Consider the following 22,070-nt stretch of genomic DNA (forward strand, 5'->3'; position numbering starts at 1 on the left):
AAACAAACAACACACTTCCAATACGTATCCTAACTTTTTTTCCCTCTGCCAAATTAACAATAACACCTCTAATCTAATCAACAAACACCTCTGTAAAATCCCGTATCCCGCCTCTCTTTCGTATAATACTGCACTCCATATCTTTAGAGTCCTTTAGCACCGTTATAAGCAAATGGCAAGATCTATTTACTAGCTCCTCGCCGTAGGCTAATGAAGCGCTTTATCCCGGAAGGCGCAGCTGGGTTAGGGGGGTTTGCGCTAGCAGTAGCAGCACCGGCATTCTGGACATCCTCGGGGAGGTCTTCGTACCACAGCTTGGGGACGATGAGGCGGTAGGGAACGGTAGAGCCGCCGGGGTCGCGGGGGCTGATCTCGACGTTAAGGCAGACCTCGAGGCCGCCCTCGAGGTTGACGACAAAGTCCTCGGCGCGCTTGCGCTGCTTGACCGAGAGGCCGGTCGGAGCGCGGTGGAAGGGCCGGGGCGCAAAGTCCTGCTCGGGCGCTGCGTCACCGGGCCCCGGTGCTGCCTTGGGCATGCCGACCATGGGCGCCGCGGGTACGGCGCCGCTCATCATTGCAGCGGCAGGGGGGCTGGGCGCCGGGTCTGGGGGGAGGGGCTTGTCGTTGTGGGAGTGGTCTCGAGCAGTCGCTGCTGCCGCCTTGACGGAGAAGTAGCTCTCGTCGCCGTCAGCGTACTCGCGGCTGTAGCCTTCTCCGTTATCGTCATCGTTGGTATCGCTGCCGCTCACAGACTGGTGGTGATGGCCAGCGGGGCCTAGGCCGCCTCGCAGACCAACACCACCGCCGCGGTGTTGGGGGTCGTAGCTGTAGCTGTCATCCTCGTCGGTCTCGGCACCCCAGTTGCCGTTGATACCGCCGTCATCGTGCTTCTTAATACTGCTGCGCCGACGGAATAGCCCGCCGAACCGACCACTGATGGAGGACCCCGAGAGTGTCCGTGTCAACAGACCAGGTGGTTTCTGCTGATGGTTGCCAACTTCGTCCGCACTGGCAATGCCGGCGCGACGGGACAGGGTACGAAGCAGGCCGCCCGAGATGGGTGGGCGAGATCGGTCGTGAACGCCATCGGGCCCGTGGAAGGACGGCCCACGGTTGCGCGACTTGGAGAGGCGGCGGAAGAGGCTCACTGGGCCGCTGCCACCGCCGCCGTTGGCCACACCCGGAGGAGTGTCGAGGGGGGTGAAGTCGTGTTCCGAGAGGTCGGGAGTGTGTGGCGGCGTGTTCCCGGGCACGTACTCGCGGATTGAGCACCAGTTGCGGTGCGGGAGCAGGCGCTTGTTATTGCGCGGTTTCCCATCGACACCATGCTCGAAGATGGGGATCATGTCCTCGTCCGTCTCCTTGTCAAAGTGGTGCACCTTGTTGCGCTTATTGAGAATGTCGGCCATCAGGTCGGGCGGTGGAGTGTTGACGATGGCCGATGAGATCACATTTGGAATGTACCTAAAGTCCTTGTGCTTCACATGCCCAAGCTTTGGGTTCGAGTAGAACTGGCCGATAGCCGCGAGGTGCACATCGCCACTGGGTAATACTATCAGTCTCGGGCTGCAACAGCAAGATAATTGCAGAGTTCTAGATTCAAACTTACCTGAGGATCGTGATTCTGACAGACTTGCTTGCCGCTAGGTCTTGTAAGTCCTCCATTATAAGGGCCCGCTCGTGTTTGTGGTTCTTGGCTGTCCAGTGGTCGTCCAGATCGTCGAGAACTTCAACGCCACCGTCGAACTTATTGAGAAACCCGCCAAAGAGGCCGAGTTTACCGAGAGCCTTGACAGGGTCCAACATTCGAGACGTCAAGCTGAACAAGGGAGTGTCAGCTGAGATATAATAGAGAAAAGGGGGATAAAATGCACGGGTACGAAGCAGTACTAGCAGAAAACTTACATATTCTCGAGCCACACTAACCGTGGGTAGGCTACAGGTACGCCCAAGAGGACGAGGAGGTGCTCTGTCTTGCCCTTGTCGATTTCGGCATAGCAACGGTCTATGATCTTGTTCCACGTGTCCTCGCGGATTACGTCCTCGCGCGTCCTCTCTGTGCGGGCATCGACGGCGAGGAGTGCAACCTTTGCTCCCAGGTGCATGAACAAGCTGCGGCTCCGCTCTGTGATGTACGGCCCCGGCCGTTCACCCAGGGTCCAGCTCGGCTCCGTTTTTTCCGTCTCCTCGACGGTGCTCTGGTGCTGGAACAGCATGTAGTACTTGAAGGCCACGTTGCCAAGCCCGGAGAAGACGGGCGAGTTCATGAAGTGGTGGGGGTAAGAGCCGAAGCCGTCGATGATGTCGTGGTCATCATACATGTTGACCATGGGGATCTGCGAGTTGGCCATGCCGAACAGGCCCTGAGAGAACCACATGGCGTAGCGCTCCAGATAGAAGGTTTCGAGCTCGTTCTGCATCTCGGTAGTAAAGGGCGCATTATGCTTGTGCAGGGGATTCTTGATCATGAGCCACTCCCTAAAGAGCTTGGTCTCTTGCATGCACTTATCGTTGTAGATTTGGTCGCCGCCGCCGATCATGACGTGGAAGGGCTGGCTCTGGTGCGAGTTGAGCACATCGCGCCACATGGGGTCCGGTCCGCTGAACTGGTCGGGATTAACAGTCATGCTGAAGCCATTGCAGCTGTGGAACATGATGTTCATGGCCTGGCCCTTGGCCGGCACCCAGAACCCCGTCGACGGGCCTCTATTGATCCGGTACGCGATGCGCTGCTGCTTCTCGCCCAGCTCGACCTCGATGTTGAATCTCCAAAAGGTATAACCCCGCTCAGCGTGCAATCTGAAGCCTCGGACGTCCTTGTATTTGCCTGCCTTCTCCCCGTCAATGTCGGCCCGCTTTCTCCTGGCGGCAAACGAGCCTGGCGGATCTACCACGCCCTTGCCAAGAGGCATATCGGACGGGCTCTTTGACTTTTCAAACAAGCCGTTGTCCGTTTCGTCTCTCGACAGGTCTTTGGCCTCATCAAGATGGTCTACCGGTCTCACATAAAGAGTCTCGCCCTTCCGGCCAAGCTTTGGGTGGCCCGCAATGGGATCGACGTACTCGGGCGCCAGGGGCTCGTCACCTTGGATCTCCCTTGGAGGAGGCGGCAGTAGCTCGATGGGCTGGACAAATAACCTCAATGTCGGGGCGATATCATACGACGAATCGGCATCCGTCGTGACGATCATGACAGAGCCTCTCCATATTTCCTTGTCAACTACGGTCCCGGCCCCGTCCTGTGCTGAACGGCTAGGCACGCGCTCGTACCGCAGACCACAGTATCTCAGTAACGGGCCGCACTTCAAGTACAGTGGAGGCTTGAATCTCGTAGGGGCTGTGAGTGCGGGGGTGCGCGAGGAGACGCGGTTGCAGTTAGTGGCTTGTACAGGCAATACTGATAGTTGTCAAGGAAAAAGAAATAAGCATACCATTTGTGTCATCATATTCGCCCTTGAACGCCTCGGCCTTCTTTGGTCGGGCAGCCATGCTGCCTCTTCTTTTGCTCCCTTCCCACCAGGGGGTGGCCCTGTCCCCGTCCGCAACTGGTTGCACGTCGTCGAGGTCAAGGTGGGCACCATCTAGGGTTCCGACCGTGGCTGTCTTCCATTCGTCGAGGTACGGCGTGGGCTTGAAGATACCCATACCGGGCTGGAGTTTGTCTCGCGCACGGTAGATGTAACCAGAGACATGATGCGACTCTTCGTCCGTGTCGCTGTCGCTTCTCGCGTCCCGCCTTGCATGAAGGCGGGAAGCAGCGCTGGCCGGAACGGCGGTTCCCACAGCAAAGGCAGCAACGGCACCTGGCGCCGGGCCGTTATTTACAAGACCCGGACTCCCCCGTGTTCCGTTGGCCGGCGGTTGATAGGATGGGCCTAGCCCCAGTATCTGGTCGGCCTTTCTTTGGCTAGCCGACTTGACGAGCTTTGCTACGGCAGGCGGAGTTGACACCTGGTAGTCGTCGTCGTAGTCGTCTGCGAGACGCCGTGGCTGCACATTGGGCTCAACACGCCCCGGTGCGCCGGCTGATCTATGAGCTACAGCTACAGCAGCTGCAGGCCCGCCCTCCCTTACCTTGCGCGGCGCTGGGCCGGTCCGCATTTGCACAGGCGGCAGAAGTTCCTCTGAGCGTTCAGGCCAAGGATCAGCCGGGGGGTTTTTCTTGAGCTTATTGGTGCCGCTCCTTATTAATGCAACGCCGCTCATTGGCGATTTCGCTGGCGATGACGCTTCGATGGTCGACGAGGGACCGTCTAGCCCGTTGGCCAGTTTCATCTCATTTTTCGCTGCGCGTTCGCGAAAGCTGAGATTCCGCTGTGGGATACCGGATTGCTGCGCGCCCGAGCTTGGGATAGGTATTCGCGACTCGGGCGCTTGAGCTCGCGGCGACTTCTGGTTGGCGGTGTATCTCCGCCCTTCCTCGGGGGGGTTTTGCGAGAGAGGGCCGTGCTGTATGGCTACGCCCTGTGCAGCCCGTGTGGGCGTCACTGGCGCCAGCGAATTCGGCTTTGACTCCTCCTGGCCGGGCGTGGAGGGTTGGGTTTGCTGGTAACGAGCTTGTTGGGACGTCAGGCTCCGGTCGGCCTGCTGCGCTGGGGCTGGGCCAGTTGCTGGCGCCGCTACTGCTGCTGTTGCGGGCCCAGCAGCCCTCTCCCGCGCGGCTCTTTCGGCCGCCTCTGCGCGTGCCCGTTTATCCTCTTTGGAGATGCTGTCCAGCGTCAGCTCAAGCCTCTGTAGCGGTGAGCGGTCGACTGCGAACATTTTCGATCGGTCAGTGGGGTGGTTCGCCAATGGCCTCCTGTTGTTCCTATACTGCAGCACCTGGTCGGCGGCAGAGGCCCTGCGCTTATGGCCGCCTGTCTCGTCGCGCATCGACATGTTTCTGGCGAGTGCGGGATCGGTGCTGTTGCGCTGACTTTGGCCATGGCCCTGGTCCCGGGAGGCGGCGTTGGCAGCTAGCGTGGTTCGCGCCCTGTCCAGAACCGGGTGGTCCTCGCTCAGCCCACCCGAGGTCGGGGAGCTGCGGTACTCGTCGGCGTCCATCTGCCTGCTGGGGCGCGGAGGCCCCGGTGGGTACGCGTGTGCCGGGCCGCTCCCGGAGGAATGCCTGTAGCTGATAGGTGGAGCTCGCGGTACTTCGGGGGCGGCGGGAGGCGGGGGCCCGGAGGGGGCCGAGTAGTCGTGGTCGGAATCTTGGTTGCGACTTCTGCGACGGCGGCGGTTCTCTGCAAGTTCCGGGGGGTACTGGTTGGCGCCGTAAGGGAGCGAGGGGGGGCGGGGGGCCAGTCCTCCCTGGAAGCTTGAAGCGGTGGGAGACACGAAGGGGCTCATAGTCGAGTCGGTCAGCGCATCGGATTTTGTAGTCTGGACCGAGACGCGGTTCGACTGCGGCTGAGCCTGGACGGCGCCATCCAATGACTGGGGACGGTCGCCGCCCGTTGTCAGATCATCCGACAGGCGATAGGCCTTAGCTTGAACAGCTTTGGGCGGGGGGAGCTGGCCCCAGTAGGGAGTTGACATGTCGGCTCGGTTGGGCTTCTGCGCCAGGTACGGAGAACAGCACGTCCACGTCCGGCTACGTATAGCTCAACTGCCGCCCGTTGCAGACCCGGGGGGTGGAACGACAGGTGGGCGATGGCGCCTCCAACCCTGCTCTGGGGGGTCTCGTGCCTCGTCGGCGTCCCCTGTGGCCCGTTGTCTCTGTGTCGTGTCGTGCGTCTGGCAGTCTGATAGCTCCTGACGTCGTCGCTCGCCAGCCTCGACAGCAGCGTGGGGTGGTGTGTGGAAGATGCTCGTGCTGTCGAGTGCTCGAGCTAGCTGGTGTCCGTAATGCTGCTTGTAGGTACCTTGAAGTATGTAGGAAGAAATGCTGGTATTTCGTGCGAGAGGCGAGTGTAGTGCGGTGCTTCAATGGCTGGCTGCTGCTGCTGCTGTCTGGTCTTGGTAGTCTTGGGTCCTAATAGGGCTGGTTGTGCTGGCCATTCGTCCACGAGCCCTGCAGGTTTCCATAATAGCCAATGTCGTACAGACACATGCGCCTCGGGCTGCAATCGAGCAAATAAATCGAGCAAATCGAGCAATCCACGACAACGGCTCGCCCGGGACCAGGTCGCCTCGCTATAAGCCAAAAGTACGGTGCACAGATTGCGGGCAAAAAAAAGAAGAGAAGAAGCGCGGCGGCCAGGACAGCCTTGTTCGTAGACACCAGCACCGAGCCTTGAAGGAACGAGATGGAACTGGAGCTTCCTTGCTTGCTAGAGGCGCTTGGGCGGAAAGATTGCTGTCTTACTCTTCCCTGCCGTCCAGTCTTGGCACGAATTAGGCCGGGCTGGGGGTTGGGATCGCACCTTCTCCAGCTCTCCCACCTCAGCACCCGCGACCAGGGCCTCGTGTGCCTCGTCGCCCACACAAAGCTAAGCCAGCAGCGTCTAAACCCCATCGTTTGCAAGGGTCAGCACCACACCTAGAGGCTGACAGCCCACTTGACAGGGGTGCTAAAAATCGGAAGGCGGGAAGCTCCCCAATCTTCGGGAGCTTGGCACCTCCACCTACAGCCGCGCATTTGGGGAGCCCTTTCATCTTGCAGGCAGCTGTGGTGGTTGGGGAGGGATGAAATCGAAATCGAACCTGGAAGCTTTTGGCGCCCTTCGATGCGATGGCGGGCTCGGATCCTGGCCCGAAACTTCTTTTCTTGTCTCGGGATGCGCGCGCGCGCACGCCACCCATTGTCAACTTCATTCACGGTTTGCTCCCGCAGGACCCTACTATATGTACTTCATATGTGTGTGCATGGGAAAGCCGGGTCGTTTCCCAATCGAGGGACCAATGCCCTTGCTACCTAATGGGCAGCCGTTGGACAGCTGCAAGCTAAAAGAAGAGAATTGGAACCGTCGGACTCTAGAGGCTCGTTTTTACTACCAAGTGCAGAGTGTCCTTACTATTATATGTTACTATCATATGGTCATCTATACATACATATATGGCACCTTAGTTATTTAGGCACTCAAACTGGGCAACATCTACTATTACGTGGTCGTCTGCTCGACAGGTCGTCCAAGAGTGACCTCGCTCAGTCTGTCACCGCCTCTCTCTGTTTTGTGGGTTCGACAATCAAGTCCGCAGGTCCACACGACACTTCCCGCTCCCCCCGAGACACCCGCTATTATACAGAGAGTGTGCGTCTCGTGGCACTCCGGTAATATCTATTATGGGCACATTGCTGGATAGTCAAAAATTCGACGGCCAGGTCGCCCGTTGCACAGGCGACTGAGATGATGGGACGAGATGGCGGCGTCAGGGGCGGGGCGTGCCGTTTCGGAGTGCAGTGTGGAGACGGTTGTCTCAGAAGCGGTTGTTTGTCTGCCCCATCGCCGCGCGGACAAGCAAACGCAACATGTTAAATCCGTACGGCACAGCTATCTATAAAGACAAGGTTGCGGCGTAGATCAGCTGTCGGGCTTGTCTCGACTCCTGGCGTCGAATTTGCGGTTTAAGTATCTTCGGTTGGAACCAAGACTTGCGGAGAGGTTGATACTCCACACATAATAAACTTTACAGACCGAGTATTCCGTAATACGTAAGTAGGTAGTGGGGGAGTTTTAGATAAGAAATCGAGACCGTTCAACAATCCAAATGGAGACTTTTGCTCTATAGATCAATTTTATCAACGGATGAAAGAACCTAGGTACTGAAAAAGAGGAGAATAGTAGCTTATATCAACAGGTAACTCCCAAGCCTCATTACCTGGTATCCGTAATTTTGTAATCTTGATTACCAAGGCACACCTACCCGTCACCAAAAGACCGTATGGAATGTTTGTGCTTTAGTTCAAGACAAGGCAGGTAAGCTACCTTGGTCGTGAAGAGAAATGCTAATATGCTTCGTAGTCTTGGTGTTGTAACTCAAAGTCTCAATGCAGTCAGCAGTGAGTCAGCAACTGCACTTGAACTAATATTGGCACTTCACTTGACGCTACTGGCGTCAGCAACCGAGCTCTGGCTCTGGACACGGTTACAACAAGCAGAGCACATTACGCAGTACACGTATATGCACTGGCTGAACCCTCGAAGAAGTGGGCTCGGCCAGCAACACCTGCCTCTTTGCTAGACTGTAGCCCGAATCCCTGAGCGGCTCGGCTCGGATCATTCCATCATTGGCTCAAAGTACCCTTTGAAGTGGGTTTCGGGCCAGGGACAAAACGGCAGCCCGCCTTAAGTCAGGCATAGCCCGGGCCTGTGCTGGAGACTGTGGTAGCGAATGGCAAACTGCACCGCGCTGCACTAGTAGTAGCTCGCAGCCGCAAAACGGCTGGCTTTCATCGCTACCTCCCCGGGCGTGGCTTACACATACGTGATGAGGCGTTTTAGTGACAAGGCCAGGCCCCGAGCCCGAGGCCACCTCTCCACAGCGCAACCTCGAACGAGGCCATCATCGCCGGCAAAGAAATACCTAGGTAGCAATTGCGCAGTGGTCCTTTGGTCGCCAAACCAGGCTCGAAACCCGCAAAGACGTCGCCCCTCTTGGTTGTTTCCGTTTCCTCCCGTATTAGCACTCGAAACAGCCGCGCCATGTTATACGTTCCCCACTAGCGCAGACTAAGACAGTCCCCACCACCTTGCAGTCCTAGCGCGCTCGGACGGTTTTTGGATGCGGCCAAGTCATTCATTCGCCCTCCACCTCAGCGGCTGGCAATCTGGACGGAACCTCATCCACCTTGGCCTCAACCTCGACTGCTGCTCTGCAAGCACTCTCGCCGTGGAACAGACCACATCAGGGCAGCCTAATTCCGAGTCGGTCGGCGCCCTCGGCTACTATTCGATCAATTCCGTCGTGCATCGCCCGCTATCCTGACGACAACACTTTCGATCGAACCGATTGACGTAGCCACCCGTCGCCAACCGCTTCGCACGGTGACGAGGTGCTTTCGAGCCCTCAGCCTACCTAGCTTCCGACAATGAGATTCCCGTCAGTCGCAACGTTGCTAGGCCTAGCCAGCCTGACAGCAGCGACTAATATTCTCCCCCGGAACTGGGACTCGAATGACTACTACGTTCTCCATCTCGATTCACAAACATCGCCCGCCGAGGTCGCGAGAAGCCTGGGGCTATTACACGAGGGGCCCCTCGGCAAGCTCAAAGATCACCACATCTTTGCTGCCAGAAAGGCGGAACATGACATTGTGAAGAGAGAATTGACCTCTCGGCGCCGGCGCCGGCGGTCGCTGGGCGACCGCAGTGTTCTAGATGGTGTTCTCTTTTCCCAGAAGCAGGAGCTGCGAAAGCCCTGGGACAAGCGCGTTGTGCCCGTCCAGCACGGCCCGTCCCTCCGAACCGTTCATAAGAGGACCGAAACAGTGGATTCTGCAGCCCAGAAGAAGATCTCGCAAGTCGCCACAGCCCTCGACATCAGAGATCCAATCTTCCTGGAGCAATGGCATCTCTTCAACTCGGTCCAGGTTGGCCACGATGTTAATGTCACGGATGTGTGGCTGCAGGGCATCACGGGGAAAAATGCCACTGTCGCCATAGTTGACGACGGCTTGGACATGTACAGCGATGATCTAAAGGCCAACTACTATGCGGCTGGGTCGTACGACTTTAACGAGCATACAGAAGAGCCCAAACCTCGCCTGTCTGACGACAAGCACGGCACGCGATGTGCCGGCGAGGTCTCGGCCGTTAAGAACGACGTTTGCGGCGTCGGCGTCGCATACGATTCCAAGATCGCAGGCCTCCGTATCCTGTCCAAGGTCATATCCGATGCCGACGAGGCAGTCGCCATGAACTACGATTATCAACACAATCAGATCTACTCGTGCTCGTGGGGCCCACCGGACGATGGGCGAAGCATGGACGCTCCCGGGATCCTCATCCGCAGAGCCATGGTCAATGCAGTCCAGAACGGCCGGGGTGGCCTTGGCTCTATATATGTGTTTGCCAGCGGAAACGGCGCCATGAGTGAGGACAACTGCAACTTCGATGGCTACACCAACAGTATCTACAGCATCACGGTTGGCGCCATAGACAGGAAGGGCCAGCACCCGTACTATTCTGAGAAGTGCTCTGCAGGACTGGTTGTCACGTATTCAAGCGGCGCCGGCGACGCAATTCACACCACCGATGTCGGCACCAATGCTTGCTACAGTGGCCATGGTGGTACTTCAGCGGCTGCCCCGCTTGCGGCAGGCATCTTTGCACTTGTCTTACAGGTCCGGCCGGATATCACATGGAGAGACATGCAGTACCTCGCTATGGGCACTGCGGTGCCAATAAACCTCGATACCGATGAATGGCAGACTACTACAATCGGGAAGAAGTACAGCCACACCTTTGGATACGGCAAAATCGACAGCTATGCCATCGTGGAAGCTTCTAAGACGTGGAAAAATGTCAAACCGCAAGCCTGGTATTTCTCTCCCTGGATTCATGTGAAAGAGGCTATTCCTCAAGGAGACAAGGGGATCATCGTAAGCTTCGAGGTTACAGAAGACATGCTCAAAAACGCAAACTTCGAACGAGTGGAGCATGTAACAGTCACCATGAACATCGAACACGGGCGTCGGGGTGATATCAGCGTTGATCTCATCAGCCCCAACAAGATAGTCAGCCATCTCTCGACAACACGCAAGTTTGACGACTCACCAGATGGCTATGATGATTGGACATTTATGAGTGTTGTGCACTGGTAAGTTTTTCTTGCGAATTTGCGTCCTCCTTGTGGTATCGTATGCTCACAAAAATAAACAGGGGCGAATCCGGCTTCGGCACTTGGACGATTGTTGTAAAGGACACCAATGTCAACCAGTTCAGCGGCACGTTTGTCGACTGGCACTTGAAGCTGTGGGGAGAAGCCAAAGATGCGTCTAAGGCCACAAATCTGCCTATGCCTACCGAGGAAGACGACGACAACCATGCGGACATCGCCACCACGACTCTGCCTGCAAGTGTGACGACGGTGGTGCCGGACCCAGTAGCTGCTGACCCCAAGATAACAGCAACCCCCTCAGACCACCCAGAGCGCCCAGTCAATAGCAAGCCGACAGAGAGTCCAGAGGTTCCTACACTGGACGAGCAAATTACTCAGCCGAGCAACAGCACCTGGCTTCCCTCGTTCCTCCCAACCTTTGGCGTTTCGGCAAGCACACAGGCCTGGATCTACGGCTCCGCAGTGCTGATCGTCGTCTTCTGCTGCGGTCTCGGCATCTACCTGTGGATGGCCCGCCGCAAGCGTCTGCGCAATGACGAGCGCAACAACTACGAATTTGAGCTCCTGGACGAGGAGGAGGCTGAGGGTCTAGCTGGCAACGGCGAGAAGGGCGGGCTGGCTAGGGCCAAGGGCAGCAGAAGAACACGTGGCGGCGAGCTGTACGATGCGTTTGCCGGCGGCAGCGATGACGACGAAGATGACGATGATGATTTTGGCGGCGCAACGGAGTACCGTGACCAGGCTGAAGTGAGTACTCGCGAGAAGCGGGGGGTCCACGGTGATAGAGGGATGGGGGTTGCCGGTGGCGATGACGATGAAGAGCATCATGTTGTGGGAGAAGACGATGATGACGACGAGGAAGACCGGGATGACGACGGGGAGGAGGCGACGCCATTCCATTCTAGAGGTAGTAGTAGGCGGTGAAAAAGCCACATAATCTTTGTTTTTGTTTTTGCTTAGGGTTGGCAAGTCTCTACATGTATTTTTTTGGGTCTATCATTGGCTCTCTAGGGGTGTAGACTTGATAGGAATGCTCTGCATTTAAAAGCGAGAGGAAAACAACCATCATATCATATAATCCCGGCGCTCGGGGCGTGCGGGGAGCGGGAAGGGGGCAGGGGACAATCTTTTTTGACTAAGCTCGTTCGAATTACCTTCTTTGTTTTCCTGTTTTAATATCACATTCATCTACATGTATCCTACTCGCCCTCTCACGTACATCAAGGTAGCATGGGTAGGTAAGGTAGTCAGGCCACAGATATTGATTTATCTGCAAAAGTAGCCCCCTTCCCAGTTCTGTTGGCCCCTGAAGAGGAAAATAGGAAAGAGGGTGGGTGGTCTTGGCAAATGTATAGAATTAACAACCTTAGAATTCACTGCTTGAAAAAGGGGGAGGGAGAAGAAAAACGGAAAAGAAAATAGATATCAAATTGATACTAGTGATTATGAAGCCCACGGTATTCTGTCTCATCACTCTTCCAAGTTGAATTCCGTCCCTTTCTAGTTGTAATTCCCCTGGGCTGTATAACAAACAAGGAGGATGCATTTTGCGACCACCTTCCATGAATTAATCCACCCCCTCCCATTCATTCAGCATCCGGCAACGGCCTAATTGCCGCCGATAAAAGGCAGTAGAAGCAGTACCACAGTAGCATCGCCCCATGTCCGGCCCAAATCCCGTCTCGTTCGTCTATTTACTTGCAAAGGTCTCCCAGAGAGAAAGAGAGAGACACCCTACATCTCTAGAACCTTAGTATCTGAGATTGGTCAAATCACAGCCCACTTCGGACCGGACCGGAGCCGGATCCAGAGCCGTTGCCCGCCGACCTTTCTAAGGGGGCAGGACCGTGCCCTCCTTCTCCATCTCGAGGACGTATTGCTCCCAAATGTCAATGACGCCACCGTAAAAGTCGATGTGGGCGTCGACCAACCCGCCAAACTGGCGCTTGAACTCGACGCGCTTGATCCACTCGAAGCTTTCGACCTCGCGCACGACCTGGTCGGCGAAGTTATCGGCCTCGGCGCGGGCAACCTCGACCTCACGCGTGAGCTCGTCGATACGCAGCTCAAGCTTGCGTTGGCGATCGCGGCGTGCCTGCTCGTGGTCAACGCCACGCACGTCCTCGATCTTGGACCGGATGAAGCCACCGGCGCCGCCCAGGGCCGAGACGGCGCCTCCGCCATAACCGCCGTACCCGCCGCCGCCCGACGACAGCGCGTCGCGGTCCACCGTGCTCTTGTTCAGGTACTCGGTCAGCTGCTCATAGTCGAGCTGCTTCTGCTCGCGCGCCTTGAGCAGGTTCTTGAGTGCGCCACTATAGGCCACCATGTCGCGCAGCGAGCCGAGATAGTCCTGGTCCGTGTGGTCCTTGAGCTTCTTGAGGCCCGCGGCCGTGTCCTCGACTGAGGCGGCAAAGGCGTGGACGGCCGACTCGACACCCGGCTCTAGCGTGATGAGCCTCTGGAACTGCTCCGCTAGGTCCTTGAGATCGGTCTCGAGGTCCGCCTCGCGCCGCGTCACCCTCACTACCACCTTCTCCACGTGGCCCAAATCCTCATCTAGCTTGTCGCTCTTCTCCTTGACCTCAATGAACCGCCGGTCGGGCTTGTTTACCTTGGTGAAGGCGTTCATGAAGCTGTCGGCGAACGTGTCAAAGACGCCGCCGCCGCCACCACCCGGCGCCGACCCTCCGGCTCCGGGAAGCGACGGCGTCAGGTCCGGAGAGCCTAGAGGCGCCATCGACCCCCTTATTGACCGGCTGCGCATCGTGGCGTTCCAGTCAGGGCTCTCGAGGAAGGTGTGGAAGATGCTGGCCCGGCGCAGCACGGGGTGCAGCGCTAGCCGCGACAGAAAGCGGCGCAGCGAGTAGGCCCGCCGCGCCATGAAGTCTGGGCCGAACCGGTCGCCCCTCACGTACTCCATGCGCTGCTTGTCTGGCAGCGGCGGCACCGAGCAGGCCTGGTAGTCCCGGCAGAGCACCTTGTACAAGAAGACGAAGTCGGTGAAACGCCGGCGCACCGACGTCGTTGGTTTTTGGAAAGTAGAGAATGTAGTCTGCAGCAGAATATAGGACGCCTGTTAGCTATCAATCGCAGTCAGGAAGGGAAGAGATGGTTTGGGGCGCTTAGGCACGTGGTAAGGCTCCCTTACGTTGGTGGTAATTAGGTACGAGACGTATGCGTCCTTGGTGCCGTCGTTTTCCTTGTGAGGCTCTGAGACGACGCACTCGAGGATCTCGCCGCTGTGGCCGGCGGGCTCGAGGCCGGCATCGCTGGCACCGGCCCTCGCGCCATCTGCCCTGGCGCCGCCGCCATACTCGTGGCCGTTGTGATCGTGATCGTGGTCGTGATCGTGGGACGGTGATGACGTACTCGGACCTGTGCCATGGGCGGGCCCTAAGTTCTGTTCGCTGTGCCAGGATATATTAGAGAAGTTGTCCTGCTCCATGACCGCCATCTTGTGTCTCGACTCGATGACGAAGATGACGACGTGCCCGCCACTGCGCGCCGAGGCCCGCTTCCACTGTGTAGGGATCGCTACGGCTGTTGTAATAGCTGCTGTCGCTTGCTTGCTTGCTTGCCTAACGCCCCGTGGTTATGATAGAAATCTATTGTCGGCAAAGTTGAATCGTTGTTCAAGAGGTAGAGGCAGTGTTCTAGTCGGCGTTGTGGGTATGTAGTAGAATTAAAACGTTGCTGAGTACCGTCGAGGCCGATGTTGGCGACCAAGGTGGAGGATTGACGTATTGATGGCGGGGGAGCACTTGCCCGCGTCTCGTTAGCGTCCAAAGTCCCTACCTTCTTAGGCTTTGTGCAACCACTCTAATACTCTATTCGGTATGCACAAAGCACTATACGGTAATCATAAACCTACCTTAGTATCTATCATCTCTATTGTCTCGGATTTGGCAAGAAATGATAAACTCCGCCTTACGTTTAAGGTGTGATAGTCAAGAAGCTGCTCGGATACGCGGAACGCTAACAGCGCCGCTGACCTTCCCAACCAACACAGCCGCCTGCACACGACAAAATTTACATATTACGTAGCATGTGAGTACAGTACATACATAAGGTAGTATTACGCACCTACCTAAAATCAAGAAATCCTCATGTGGTTTGCTCCCTGTAAGCGCCTGTAAGTGGAACAGCTGGGAAGTCGATGGGAAAATAGATGCAAGGACGCGTCGGTGTGTAGTTTGTAGGCATCTAAAAGATATATAAGTACCTATTCTCTCGCGATTTTGGAATAAAGTGCTTGATGTGGTAGTCTATTACTATGGAACGTACACGTATTCTAGGTGTGACAACGGGAAGCGAGAGTGCACAACGAAGGGCATATCATTCCCATCCAACAATGTACTCGCCTCGAGCCTTTGCCATCAAACACATTCAGCTATACTCCGTAATTCGTGCTCTCGACATCTTCGAGGTGAGGTAACGCCATGCCACTTTCCCAGCTACCTCCCGAGATTCTCCTCCATGTTCTTGGCTACCTCGGCTCTGAATTCTTCGCCCATGACGTCCGCCTGTTGACCATTTCCCGGAGCTGATACGACCTGGCTTGGAGGGTCCTGATCCGAGACCTGCACTTCACAGCGAGATCCCTCAGGAGATTCACCGAGAATGAGGCAGTGCTTAAGCGGAGTCCTCCATACATAGTCACACTCGAGCTATCTCTGGGCGTCGCCGACCATGATAAGTCTAGCCTGCTGCCGACGACGGACCATCTGAGGGAAACATCTGGTGACTACGTGGGGGACATCGATGCGTCGTCATCCCCTGCTGCGCAACTGGACTCGTCCCTAGCGAAGCTAGCAGCTGCTGTGCTACCGCGAAGTCCAAGGATACGATCTCTAAGTATCCGGGCGAGAGGCCGGAGCAGTGCCTTGCGCCTCGACCGCCTAGCCGACCTCTCTCTCAAACATCTAACTTCGCTAGAACTCGACAGGCGGGCTGTCATCTGAAACAATCACCACCCAACAACAGCAATGTGCATCTCTACCGGTCAATAAACTCCCTACTACCGTGTCTGCGACGTCTCCATTGCCAGATGGAGGAGATATGCGAGGCCCTGCTCGAGTGTCCGCCAAGCGACAACCCGGCCCCCCTCGAGGAAATCATCATTAATCTGAGCATCTCCCAGCTGTCTGACACAATCACATCGTACCGCTATCCGAACCGCTGCTAGAAACTTTCCGCAGGAGTTAGCCCTAAAAACCCAGATAGCAGCACTCGCCGCCTGCTTACGGAACCCTCAGACTGTGAGGATCATTTCACACGAGCTGCCATCCCTTGATATATATGCATTTGACGTAATAACGGGGAAACGGATTCGCTTAGAAAACAATGTAGAGTGGGACGGAGACGGCGAACTGGTTGACGAGGTGCTCGACGAGGACGAGGACGAGAGCGAGAGCGACCTGTTTGACGGCGACTCCCCAGTTGCGCCTGAGATAGTTTGGTAGCCCCTCCTCCCTCTCTCTCTCTCTCTCTCTTCTCTCTCGCGTCCTCACAGGGCGATTAGCAGTTACATCATAGGGCTCAGAGAGCTTGTTGAGGACTAGTGAATAATAGGATTGTTTTCCCACGGCAACGAGGGTATGCTAGGCATTCATACTTTTGCTGCAATAGAGAACTGGATGCGTCTAGTTAGTACAGTACCCTCGCTGGGCTGCTAGGGGTAGTGATAATGAATAGGAGTTTTTTTTTGGTATTCACACAATGTCCGTGTCGAGATGGTTTGCTGGTCTATGATGCCGCGAAGCCCTCCCAGAGCCAAAGACAAAAAAGCTAGAAATCCAGGAGCTGAAAAAAGTGCAAGACAAAAAAAAAAAAGAACACCCTTTCCCTAGTTGAATGATTTCCCTTTCTATCTTTCTCTTACCACTTTCCTTGCTCCCTTTTTCTATACCTACATGTGGTTGGCCGCTCTAGTATTTGTGTATTTTACTCAAACAAAAATCACAAAAGAGAGATAGAGAAAATACCCGCTGTGAAGCTTGATTTCCGCTTCAAAAGAATGCTCACAGGCTTGGAAGTCGTCAATGAGCTTCACTTGTCAGCCTTTTGCGATTCGGCCTGGTCCTGCTCGGCTTCCACCGCCTCTTTGACCTGAGCCTTCTCCACGCTGTCTGACGCCGCTTGCATCCTCTCTTCCTTCTCATCAATGTCCTCTGTGTCTCTTGGCGTCGCGAAGCCCGTGTCGTTGTTCTCCTGGTTCTGCTCGAGCTCGTCGTCAATCAGCTCCTGCTGCTCCTTGAGCACCTCGAGACGCTGCTTGTTGGTGGCAGCGCCCTCGGCGCTGTGGACCTCGAGCTCGATTTCGTGGAAGAGCTCCTCGGGGATTGCCGACAGCACACCCGTCAAGGCTTCGATCTGGCTAGATGGCTCGCCATCCTTCTGGGCCTGCCCGTAGCCGTACGCGCTGCTGAGCACCAGCAGCGTCGACGGGACGCCCTCGCGGAGCCGTAGGTCTAGCCATGTCTGCAGGTCTTCTCTTAACCTTGCCGGAGACACGCCGTGTGTCTTGATTCCGCGGCTAGCGCAGGCAATCTGAAGCTCCAGCACGGAGAGCGTGTCGACACCCTCGTAGCTGATGGCGCGGTCGTCGGCCTTGATCTGCCGCATGCGGTGGCGAATCTGGTAGCGGAGCATCATGTCTGTACCAAACGTGTTCAGGTTAAGGTACCGGCACATGGAGACAAGCTGAGGCCGAGACAAGTTGTCTAGTGTCAGATCGTCCTTGAACACCTTGCAGACCTTTATCACATCCTCGGCCGTGGGCTTCTCCCCCGTAGAGCGGACTTTGCGGAAGAAGTTTGTGAACTCCTCCTTTTGCGCCGTCGCCTGCGTCAACGGAAGGCCCGTCTCTTTCAGAGTTTGGCGAAGAAAGTCGCTAACCTCCTTGCGCGTAGCTCGGAGGGTAGATGCCTTCTGGTCCTTGGACTTTTGCCCCTCGTAGGTGCTGGGCAGCATGTTGGGGAAGAGCCTGAGTGCTACGGGAAGCAGCAGCTCGGCGAACGGCACGATGACGAACACCGAGAAGGGGACCAGACGTCCGAGGTCTTGGACTGTCCGGTGAAGCTGGCGGTGCTCCCTTCTTGTCAACTCGTAGCCAGCAGCCATCTTCAGAGCGAGACGCGAGCTGATGCTGACTTCGGCCGCCAGCAACTTTGTCCCGTCCCAGTAATGCTGCACCTCCTTCTTGATCTTCTGCCCTAGGGTCAACTTCTTCTCCTCCTTCTTCGCCGCCTCACTCTTCTCCGGAGTGCTTCCTTTCTGTGCCGCAAGTTTTGTGAGGGACGCTCCCTCGGCGGCTGATGTGTCAACGTCCTTCTTGGCTTGTCCATTCACCTCAACATCACCGGTCTTTGGCTTAGCGGCCAGCTTTGCGGTACCAACACTCTCCTTAGGAAGCGGCTTCTTAGCCGCATCCGGGTTGAAGCCTGGGGGCGGGCCCGAAGGCGGCCCTCCGGTATGGGTGCTCGTCCTAGTAGTAAGGCTTCGGAGAGGGATAAGTAGCGCAGTAGTCGAACTGTTGAACATGGAGCCGTGCGAATTGCGCGCCAGGTTGATCGAGGCAATAAGTAAAACAGATCTTGGCAAAGCACGTCCTGCGCAACTCCTGTCAGAAATCAAGCCTCGAAACGGCGAGTAGGGATGCAAGCTTACCGCTTCCCAGAAACGGGTTGACGACCAGCGCCCTCCGCGCAATACTCGCTGAAGCGCTCATGATGAACACTAGTTTTGTGACTCCACGAAAGGCTACGTATCTAGCGCTGCCGTTTTCTGTCCTGGCAAGACGTTCGAGTTGCAAAGAGCGGTGGTCGCAATGATGGGACAGGGGACGGGATTTTCGCCACTTGGAATGGGACCGAATCCCGGGTTCTGCTCGATGGAAAGGAGCGTATTTTGGTCGTCGAGAGTTCAGAGTTCGCCGTGGAGGAATACAGATCGGAAGATTGTACAGGTGTGGAAGAAGAGAAGGTCGACGTATCCCATGAAAGAACCGGGAAGAGCGGGCAGGTTGGGTTGATCAAGACCGCTAAAGCAGAAAAGGTGACATCAAAATCTGGCGTTTTGCGCCCTAAGAGCGCGGGCATGGGGGGAGGCGACGCCCCGCGCCACGGTGTTACCCGCCGCTGGAGACCCAACGCGATTCAGCAGAGATCTCAAGTCACGTGCCAGACTTTGCAAGTACTATTGGGCCTTAGAGCTCTCAGGCTCAGTCTAGTTCCAGCCGATCACAGACATTTTTGTGGACTCTCTCGGAACCTTTCGCCTTTCACAGCATGCCACGCCAACGCCCGGGAGTCCCATGTGAGAATGAAGAAGCGATGGACGGAAACGGAGAACACTCTGTGTCGTGGCAACTTGACAATAGCACGTCTTCAGACTTTCCACATCGTGTTGTTAATGTATTTTCGTCCGACCCATGTTGTCTTCATACCTGGAGTATCAATCTCATAATAGGTTTAGGTATCTTAGAGTTCATGTCAGACAAGCAGTCTGGCACTTGCTGAAACTCTAAGGGAGAAATTGCTTGGCTCTCGTGGAAGGCTTGAGTTTCGTTGCTACCTAGGCCGTCCCGCAAAACACGTAATTGTCTTTTAGAAGCCTCCCGGTAATAAAATCATGGATTAGTGGTGCAAGCAGTAACACGTGTTTTCAAAGCGCTCGTTTTATGATTCCTTTGCCGATACGGATATTCCGTGGACAATCTGGATTCTGGGCTTTCCATAATTGGGAGGATTGGGGTTCTGATTACGATTCCCGAGCCTCAACAAATTCCGTGTGGAATTTTGGTGAGCGATGACCGAAGTCTTCGTACCTTACCGAAGGCCCCAAAGTAATCCGTATCCTGTTGATTACGGATAACTGCCCCCCACTGTGAGAAATCCAGTTTGGGGCGCCACACCTTCCCCGCGACCCAAATTACCGTCCTTTCACTGCATTGTAGATAGATTCGGGCCCAAAACGACCGTGAACAGCCCACGTTTCTGCGGGCCCTTCCCGTTTGAGATGCCCGAGTACCGCATCCTCGATTTTTGAAAACATTTGCTTCTCATTCTTGAACCACAAATATATTCCCCTGCCGCCAAACAAACGGTTTCACTCTCTTTTATACCGCTTACACACATTTGTAAAACCTTTGCCATGGCGTTTTCTTGAGACTTTCTGGGTTTGAGTTCGCATCCGTCGTCTCGGCCGCTGTCGCTCGGCATATCGATTGTGCGTGCCACATCTTAGGTCTTCACCTGCTTCCCCGCACAACCGAGGGCCGTCAACTTCAGGCCCGGGGAACTCGGTATATACTTCGTACCTCTGCCCCCCTCTCTAAACCTAGGGAGCGCGTCATTTTGTTCCTATTCCCTAGCTGGCGCTCCCGCTGCTCCTACCCGCGAACGCCTACCCGAAACAATTTCACAAAATTATGCGCCTCCGCAGAGCTGCACGAGTCATTCTTGTCGGGGCGCCTGGGGTGGGGAAGGGAACACAATCGGAACGGCTTCTGGACAGATTCCCTCAGCTTTCGTCAATAAGCTCGGGGGATTTGCTTCGGCTCAATGTCAAACAACGGACGCCGCTTGGTATGTCCAGCAAGTCTGATGATTTGGGGAGGCGGTCGGTGTTGCCCCAGTTCTAACCAACTCCCCGTGCAGGCATCAAGGTCGAGCGCACTATCAAAGCCGGCGAGCTGGTCCCTGACGATCTGATACTCCGGCTCATCCGCAACGAGCTCAATCAGCGCGGATGGATATTCTCGACTCACCCAGCCGGGAACGTCATGACGCTCGCCTCGTCCTCGGCTATCGTTGACCCGACCGACCAGTCCTCCTCGTTCGAGGCCGAGGCCGAAGTCGCATCTTTCATCTCGTCGCCGACACACTCCCGGGGCCACGTCCAGGCGCAACCCTCCGATGATCCCGCCGCCTCGTTCCTCCTCGACGGCTTCCCGCGCACGGCGGTGCAGGCTGCTCAGCTGGACCACATCGTACCAATAAATATGGTCGTGTCCATCAAGACGCCGGTTGATGTCATTATGGGCCGGATATCGGGCCGCTGGGTCCACGAGCCTTCTGGGCGCGTGTACAATACCAACTTCAACGCCCCCAAGGTTGCCGGCCACGACGACATTACGGGCGAGCCCCTGACGCGCCGACCCGACGACAACGAGGAGGTGTACCGCGCGAGGTTTCGCAAGTTTGAGGAGACCAGCGAGCCCCTGCTAGACCACTATGCGCAGAAGGGTGTGCTGTGGGAAGTCAATGGGATGAGCAGCGACGAGATTAGCCCCAAGCTATTCCGCGAGTTTGAGCGCCGTTTCGTTGACTAATCTTGTCCTTTACACTTTTAGGCTATCAGGTTTCTTCTCGTGTTTCTTTTCTAGTATATATTATAATCCATGTCGGCGGGCATGTGTCGTTCCGAAATGCCCCGATTGTTGGTCTGTACGTGTTGCGGGTAGAGGGAGGCTCTTTGCTGGTTCGCACAAGGAAGGCGTCATGGCGTTCACGAGGGTTGCAAGATACGGGTTCACTTTGATTCTCCCACGGCGTTTGGGAACTGAGTCAGACGATAAGAGTCTCGTCGGGTGTGCCATATGTCGGGATTTACTCGCTTTATCGTTTATCCAGCTACTCCTGGGTAGCTCGAAGCGATGCTATTAAAAAGCAGCACGGTGCTTTGGTGGGGCCTGTCTTCGGGGTCTTTGAATTTCCGATCGAAGACACGATGTATCAAATCACGGCTCTTGTATGAACCATTGTTCTTTTATGCTGTGTTTTAGTTAGTCGCGAGGTTAGGGGTCTTTAACCCGTGAGAGCAAAGAATAGCCTAGCTTGCCTAGGTCATGAATGGCAATAGTCAAAGAACCTGTCACGGGCTTGAATCTTGTAAGTTGCTTCAACGAAGTCCATGTAGCGAACTTGTGTCAAACCAAGCTGTCAGGATTTATGCCTCTTTTATTCTTATTCAAAGAACCTAGAACAGAGTTCCTCGTCCCAGCCTCATATCACATTAACCCGCTTTATCCCCTTTGACGGACGATCCAAGATCCATCCCTTTGGCTCGGATGGAAGGCCACTATTTGCTTTCGATCAGTACACTATAGCAATCACCCCAGATTTGCCGTCCAGTACCTCGTACATTTTATGACCCAAGTTGATTGCCCGCTAAGAAGGGGTGAGACAGGACCAGTTCCCCCGCTTGCCCCGCCCGCGCTCTCATGTGCCAAGAAAGGGCCCCCTGTGCCTCTTACGCACAGCCGACCTTGCACTCGAACTGCAGGGGCGTTAGGGTGTTTGCCTTGGTGGAGGGTAGGTAATATTCCGTAATGGATGGATGCTGGAGCTGCTGAATGGACC

General features: G+C 55.9%; 6 protein-coding genes across 6 annotated transcripts; 3 read left to right on the plus strand and 3 right to left on the minus strand.

The window, feature by feature from the left end:
- Nucleotides 1-182: 182 nt before the first annotated feature.
- On the minus strand, nt 183-5,520 carry B0T26DRAFT_746717 (uncharacterized protein; the record flags this gene model as incomplete). The annotated part of the gene is made up of 4 exons (XM_060444732.1): nt 183-1,542; nt 1,610-1,819; nt 1,906-3,337; nt 3,432-5,520. The coding sequence occupies 4 exons, from the start codon at nt 5,518-5,520 to the stop codon at nt 183-185; spliced, it is 5,091 nt and encodes a 1,696-aa protein (XP_060303742.1).
- Nucleotides 5,521-8,776: 3,256 nt separating this feature from the next.
- B0T26DRAFT_84410 (peptidase S8/S53 domain-containing protein) lies at nt 8,777-11,849 on the plus strand. Its single transcript, XM_060447581.1, has 2 exons — nt 8,777-10,683; nt 10,746-11,849. Exons 1-2 carry the CDS (start codon nt 8,954-8,956, stop codon nt 11,626-11,628), a joined length of 2,613 nt encoding a protein of 870 aa, XP_060303743.1. The 5' UTR covers nt 8,777-8,953; the 3' UTR covers nt 11,629-11,849.
- A 261-nt stretch (nt 11,850-12,110) lies between these two features.
- B0T26DRAFT_689875 (uncharacterized protein) lies at nt 12,111-14,591 on the minus strand. The gene is made up of 2 exons (XM_060441058.1): nt 13,856-14,591; nt 12,111-13,759 (listed from the first exon to the last, which is right to left on the minus strand). The coding sequence occupies exons 1-2, from the start codon at nt 14,159-14,161 to the stop codon at nt 12,536-12,538; spliced, it is 1,530 nt and encodes a 509-aa protein (XP_060303744.1). The 5' UTR covers nt 14,162-14,591; the 3' UTR covers nt 12,111-12,535.
- Nucleotides 14,592-15,058: 467 nt separating this feature from the next.
- Nucleotides 15,059-15,668, plus strand: B0T26DRAFT_671097 (uncharacterized protein; the record flags this gene model as incomplete). The annotated part of the gene is made up of 2 exons (XM_060439281.1): nt 15,059-15,138; nt 15,272-15,668. The coding sequence occupies 2 exons, from the start codon at nt 15,059-15,061 to the stop codon at nt 15,666-15,668; spliced, it is 477 nt and encodes a 158-aa protein (XP_060303745.1).
- Nucleotides 15,669-16,755: 1,087 nt separating this feature from the next.
- On the minus strand, nt 16,756-18,436 carry B0T26DRAFT_634230 (LETM1-like protein-domain-containing protein; the record flags this gene model as incomplete). The annotated part of the gene is made up of 2 exons (XM_060436607.1): nt 16,756-18,317; nt 18,376-18,436. 2 exons carry the CDS (start codon nt 18,434-18,436, stop codon nt 16,756-16,758), a joined length of 1,623 nt encoding a protein of 540 aa, XP_060303746.1.
- A 1,701-nt stretch (nt 18,437-20,137) lies between these two features.
- Nucleotides 20,138-21,040, plus strand: B0T26DRAFT_634355 (P-loop containing nucleoside triphosphate hydrolase protein; the record flags this gene model as incomplete). Its single annotated transcript, XM_060436622.1, has 3 exons — nt 20,138-20,294; nt 20,367-20,518; nt 20,558-21,040. 3 exons carry the CDS (start codon nt 20,138-20,140, stop codon nt 21,038-21,040), a joined length of 792 nt encoding a protein of 263 aa, XP_060303747.1.
- Between the last annotated feature and the right edge of the window lie 1,030 nt (nt 21,041-22,070).

Source organism: Lasiosphaeria miniovina, assembly GCF_030549165.1.
Source record: "Lasiosphaeria miniovina strain SMH2392-1A chromosome Unknown B0T26scaffold_1, whole genome shotgun sequence".
In the NCBI taxonomy this organism is placed as follows: domain Eukaryota; kingdom Fungi; phylum Ascomycota; class Sordariomycetes; order Sordariales; family Lasiosphaeriaceae; genus Lasiosphaeria; species Lasiosphaeria miniovina.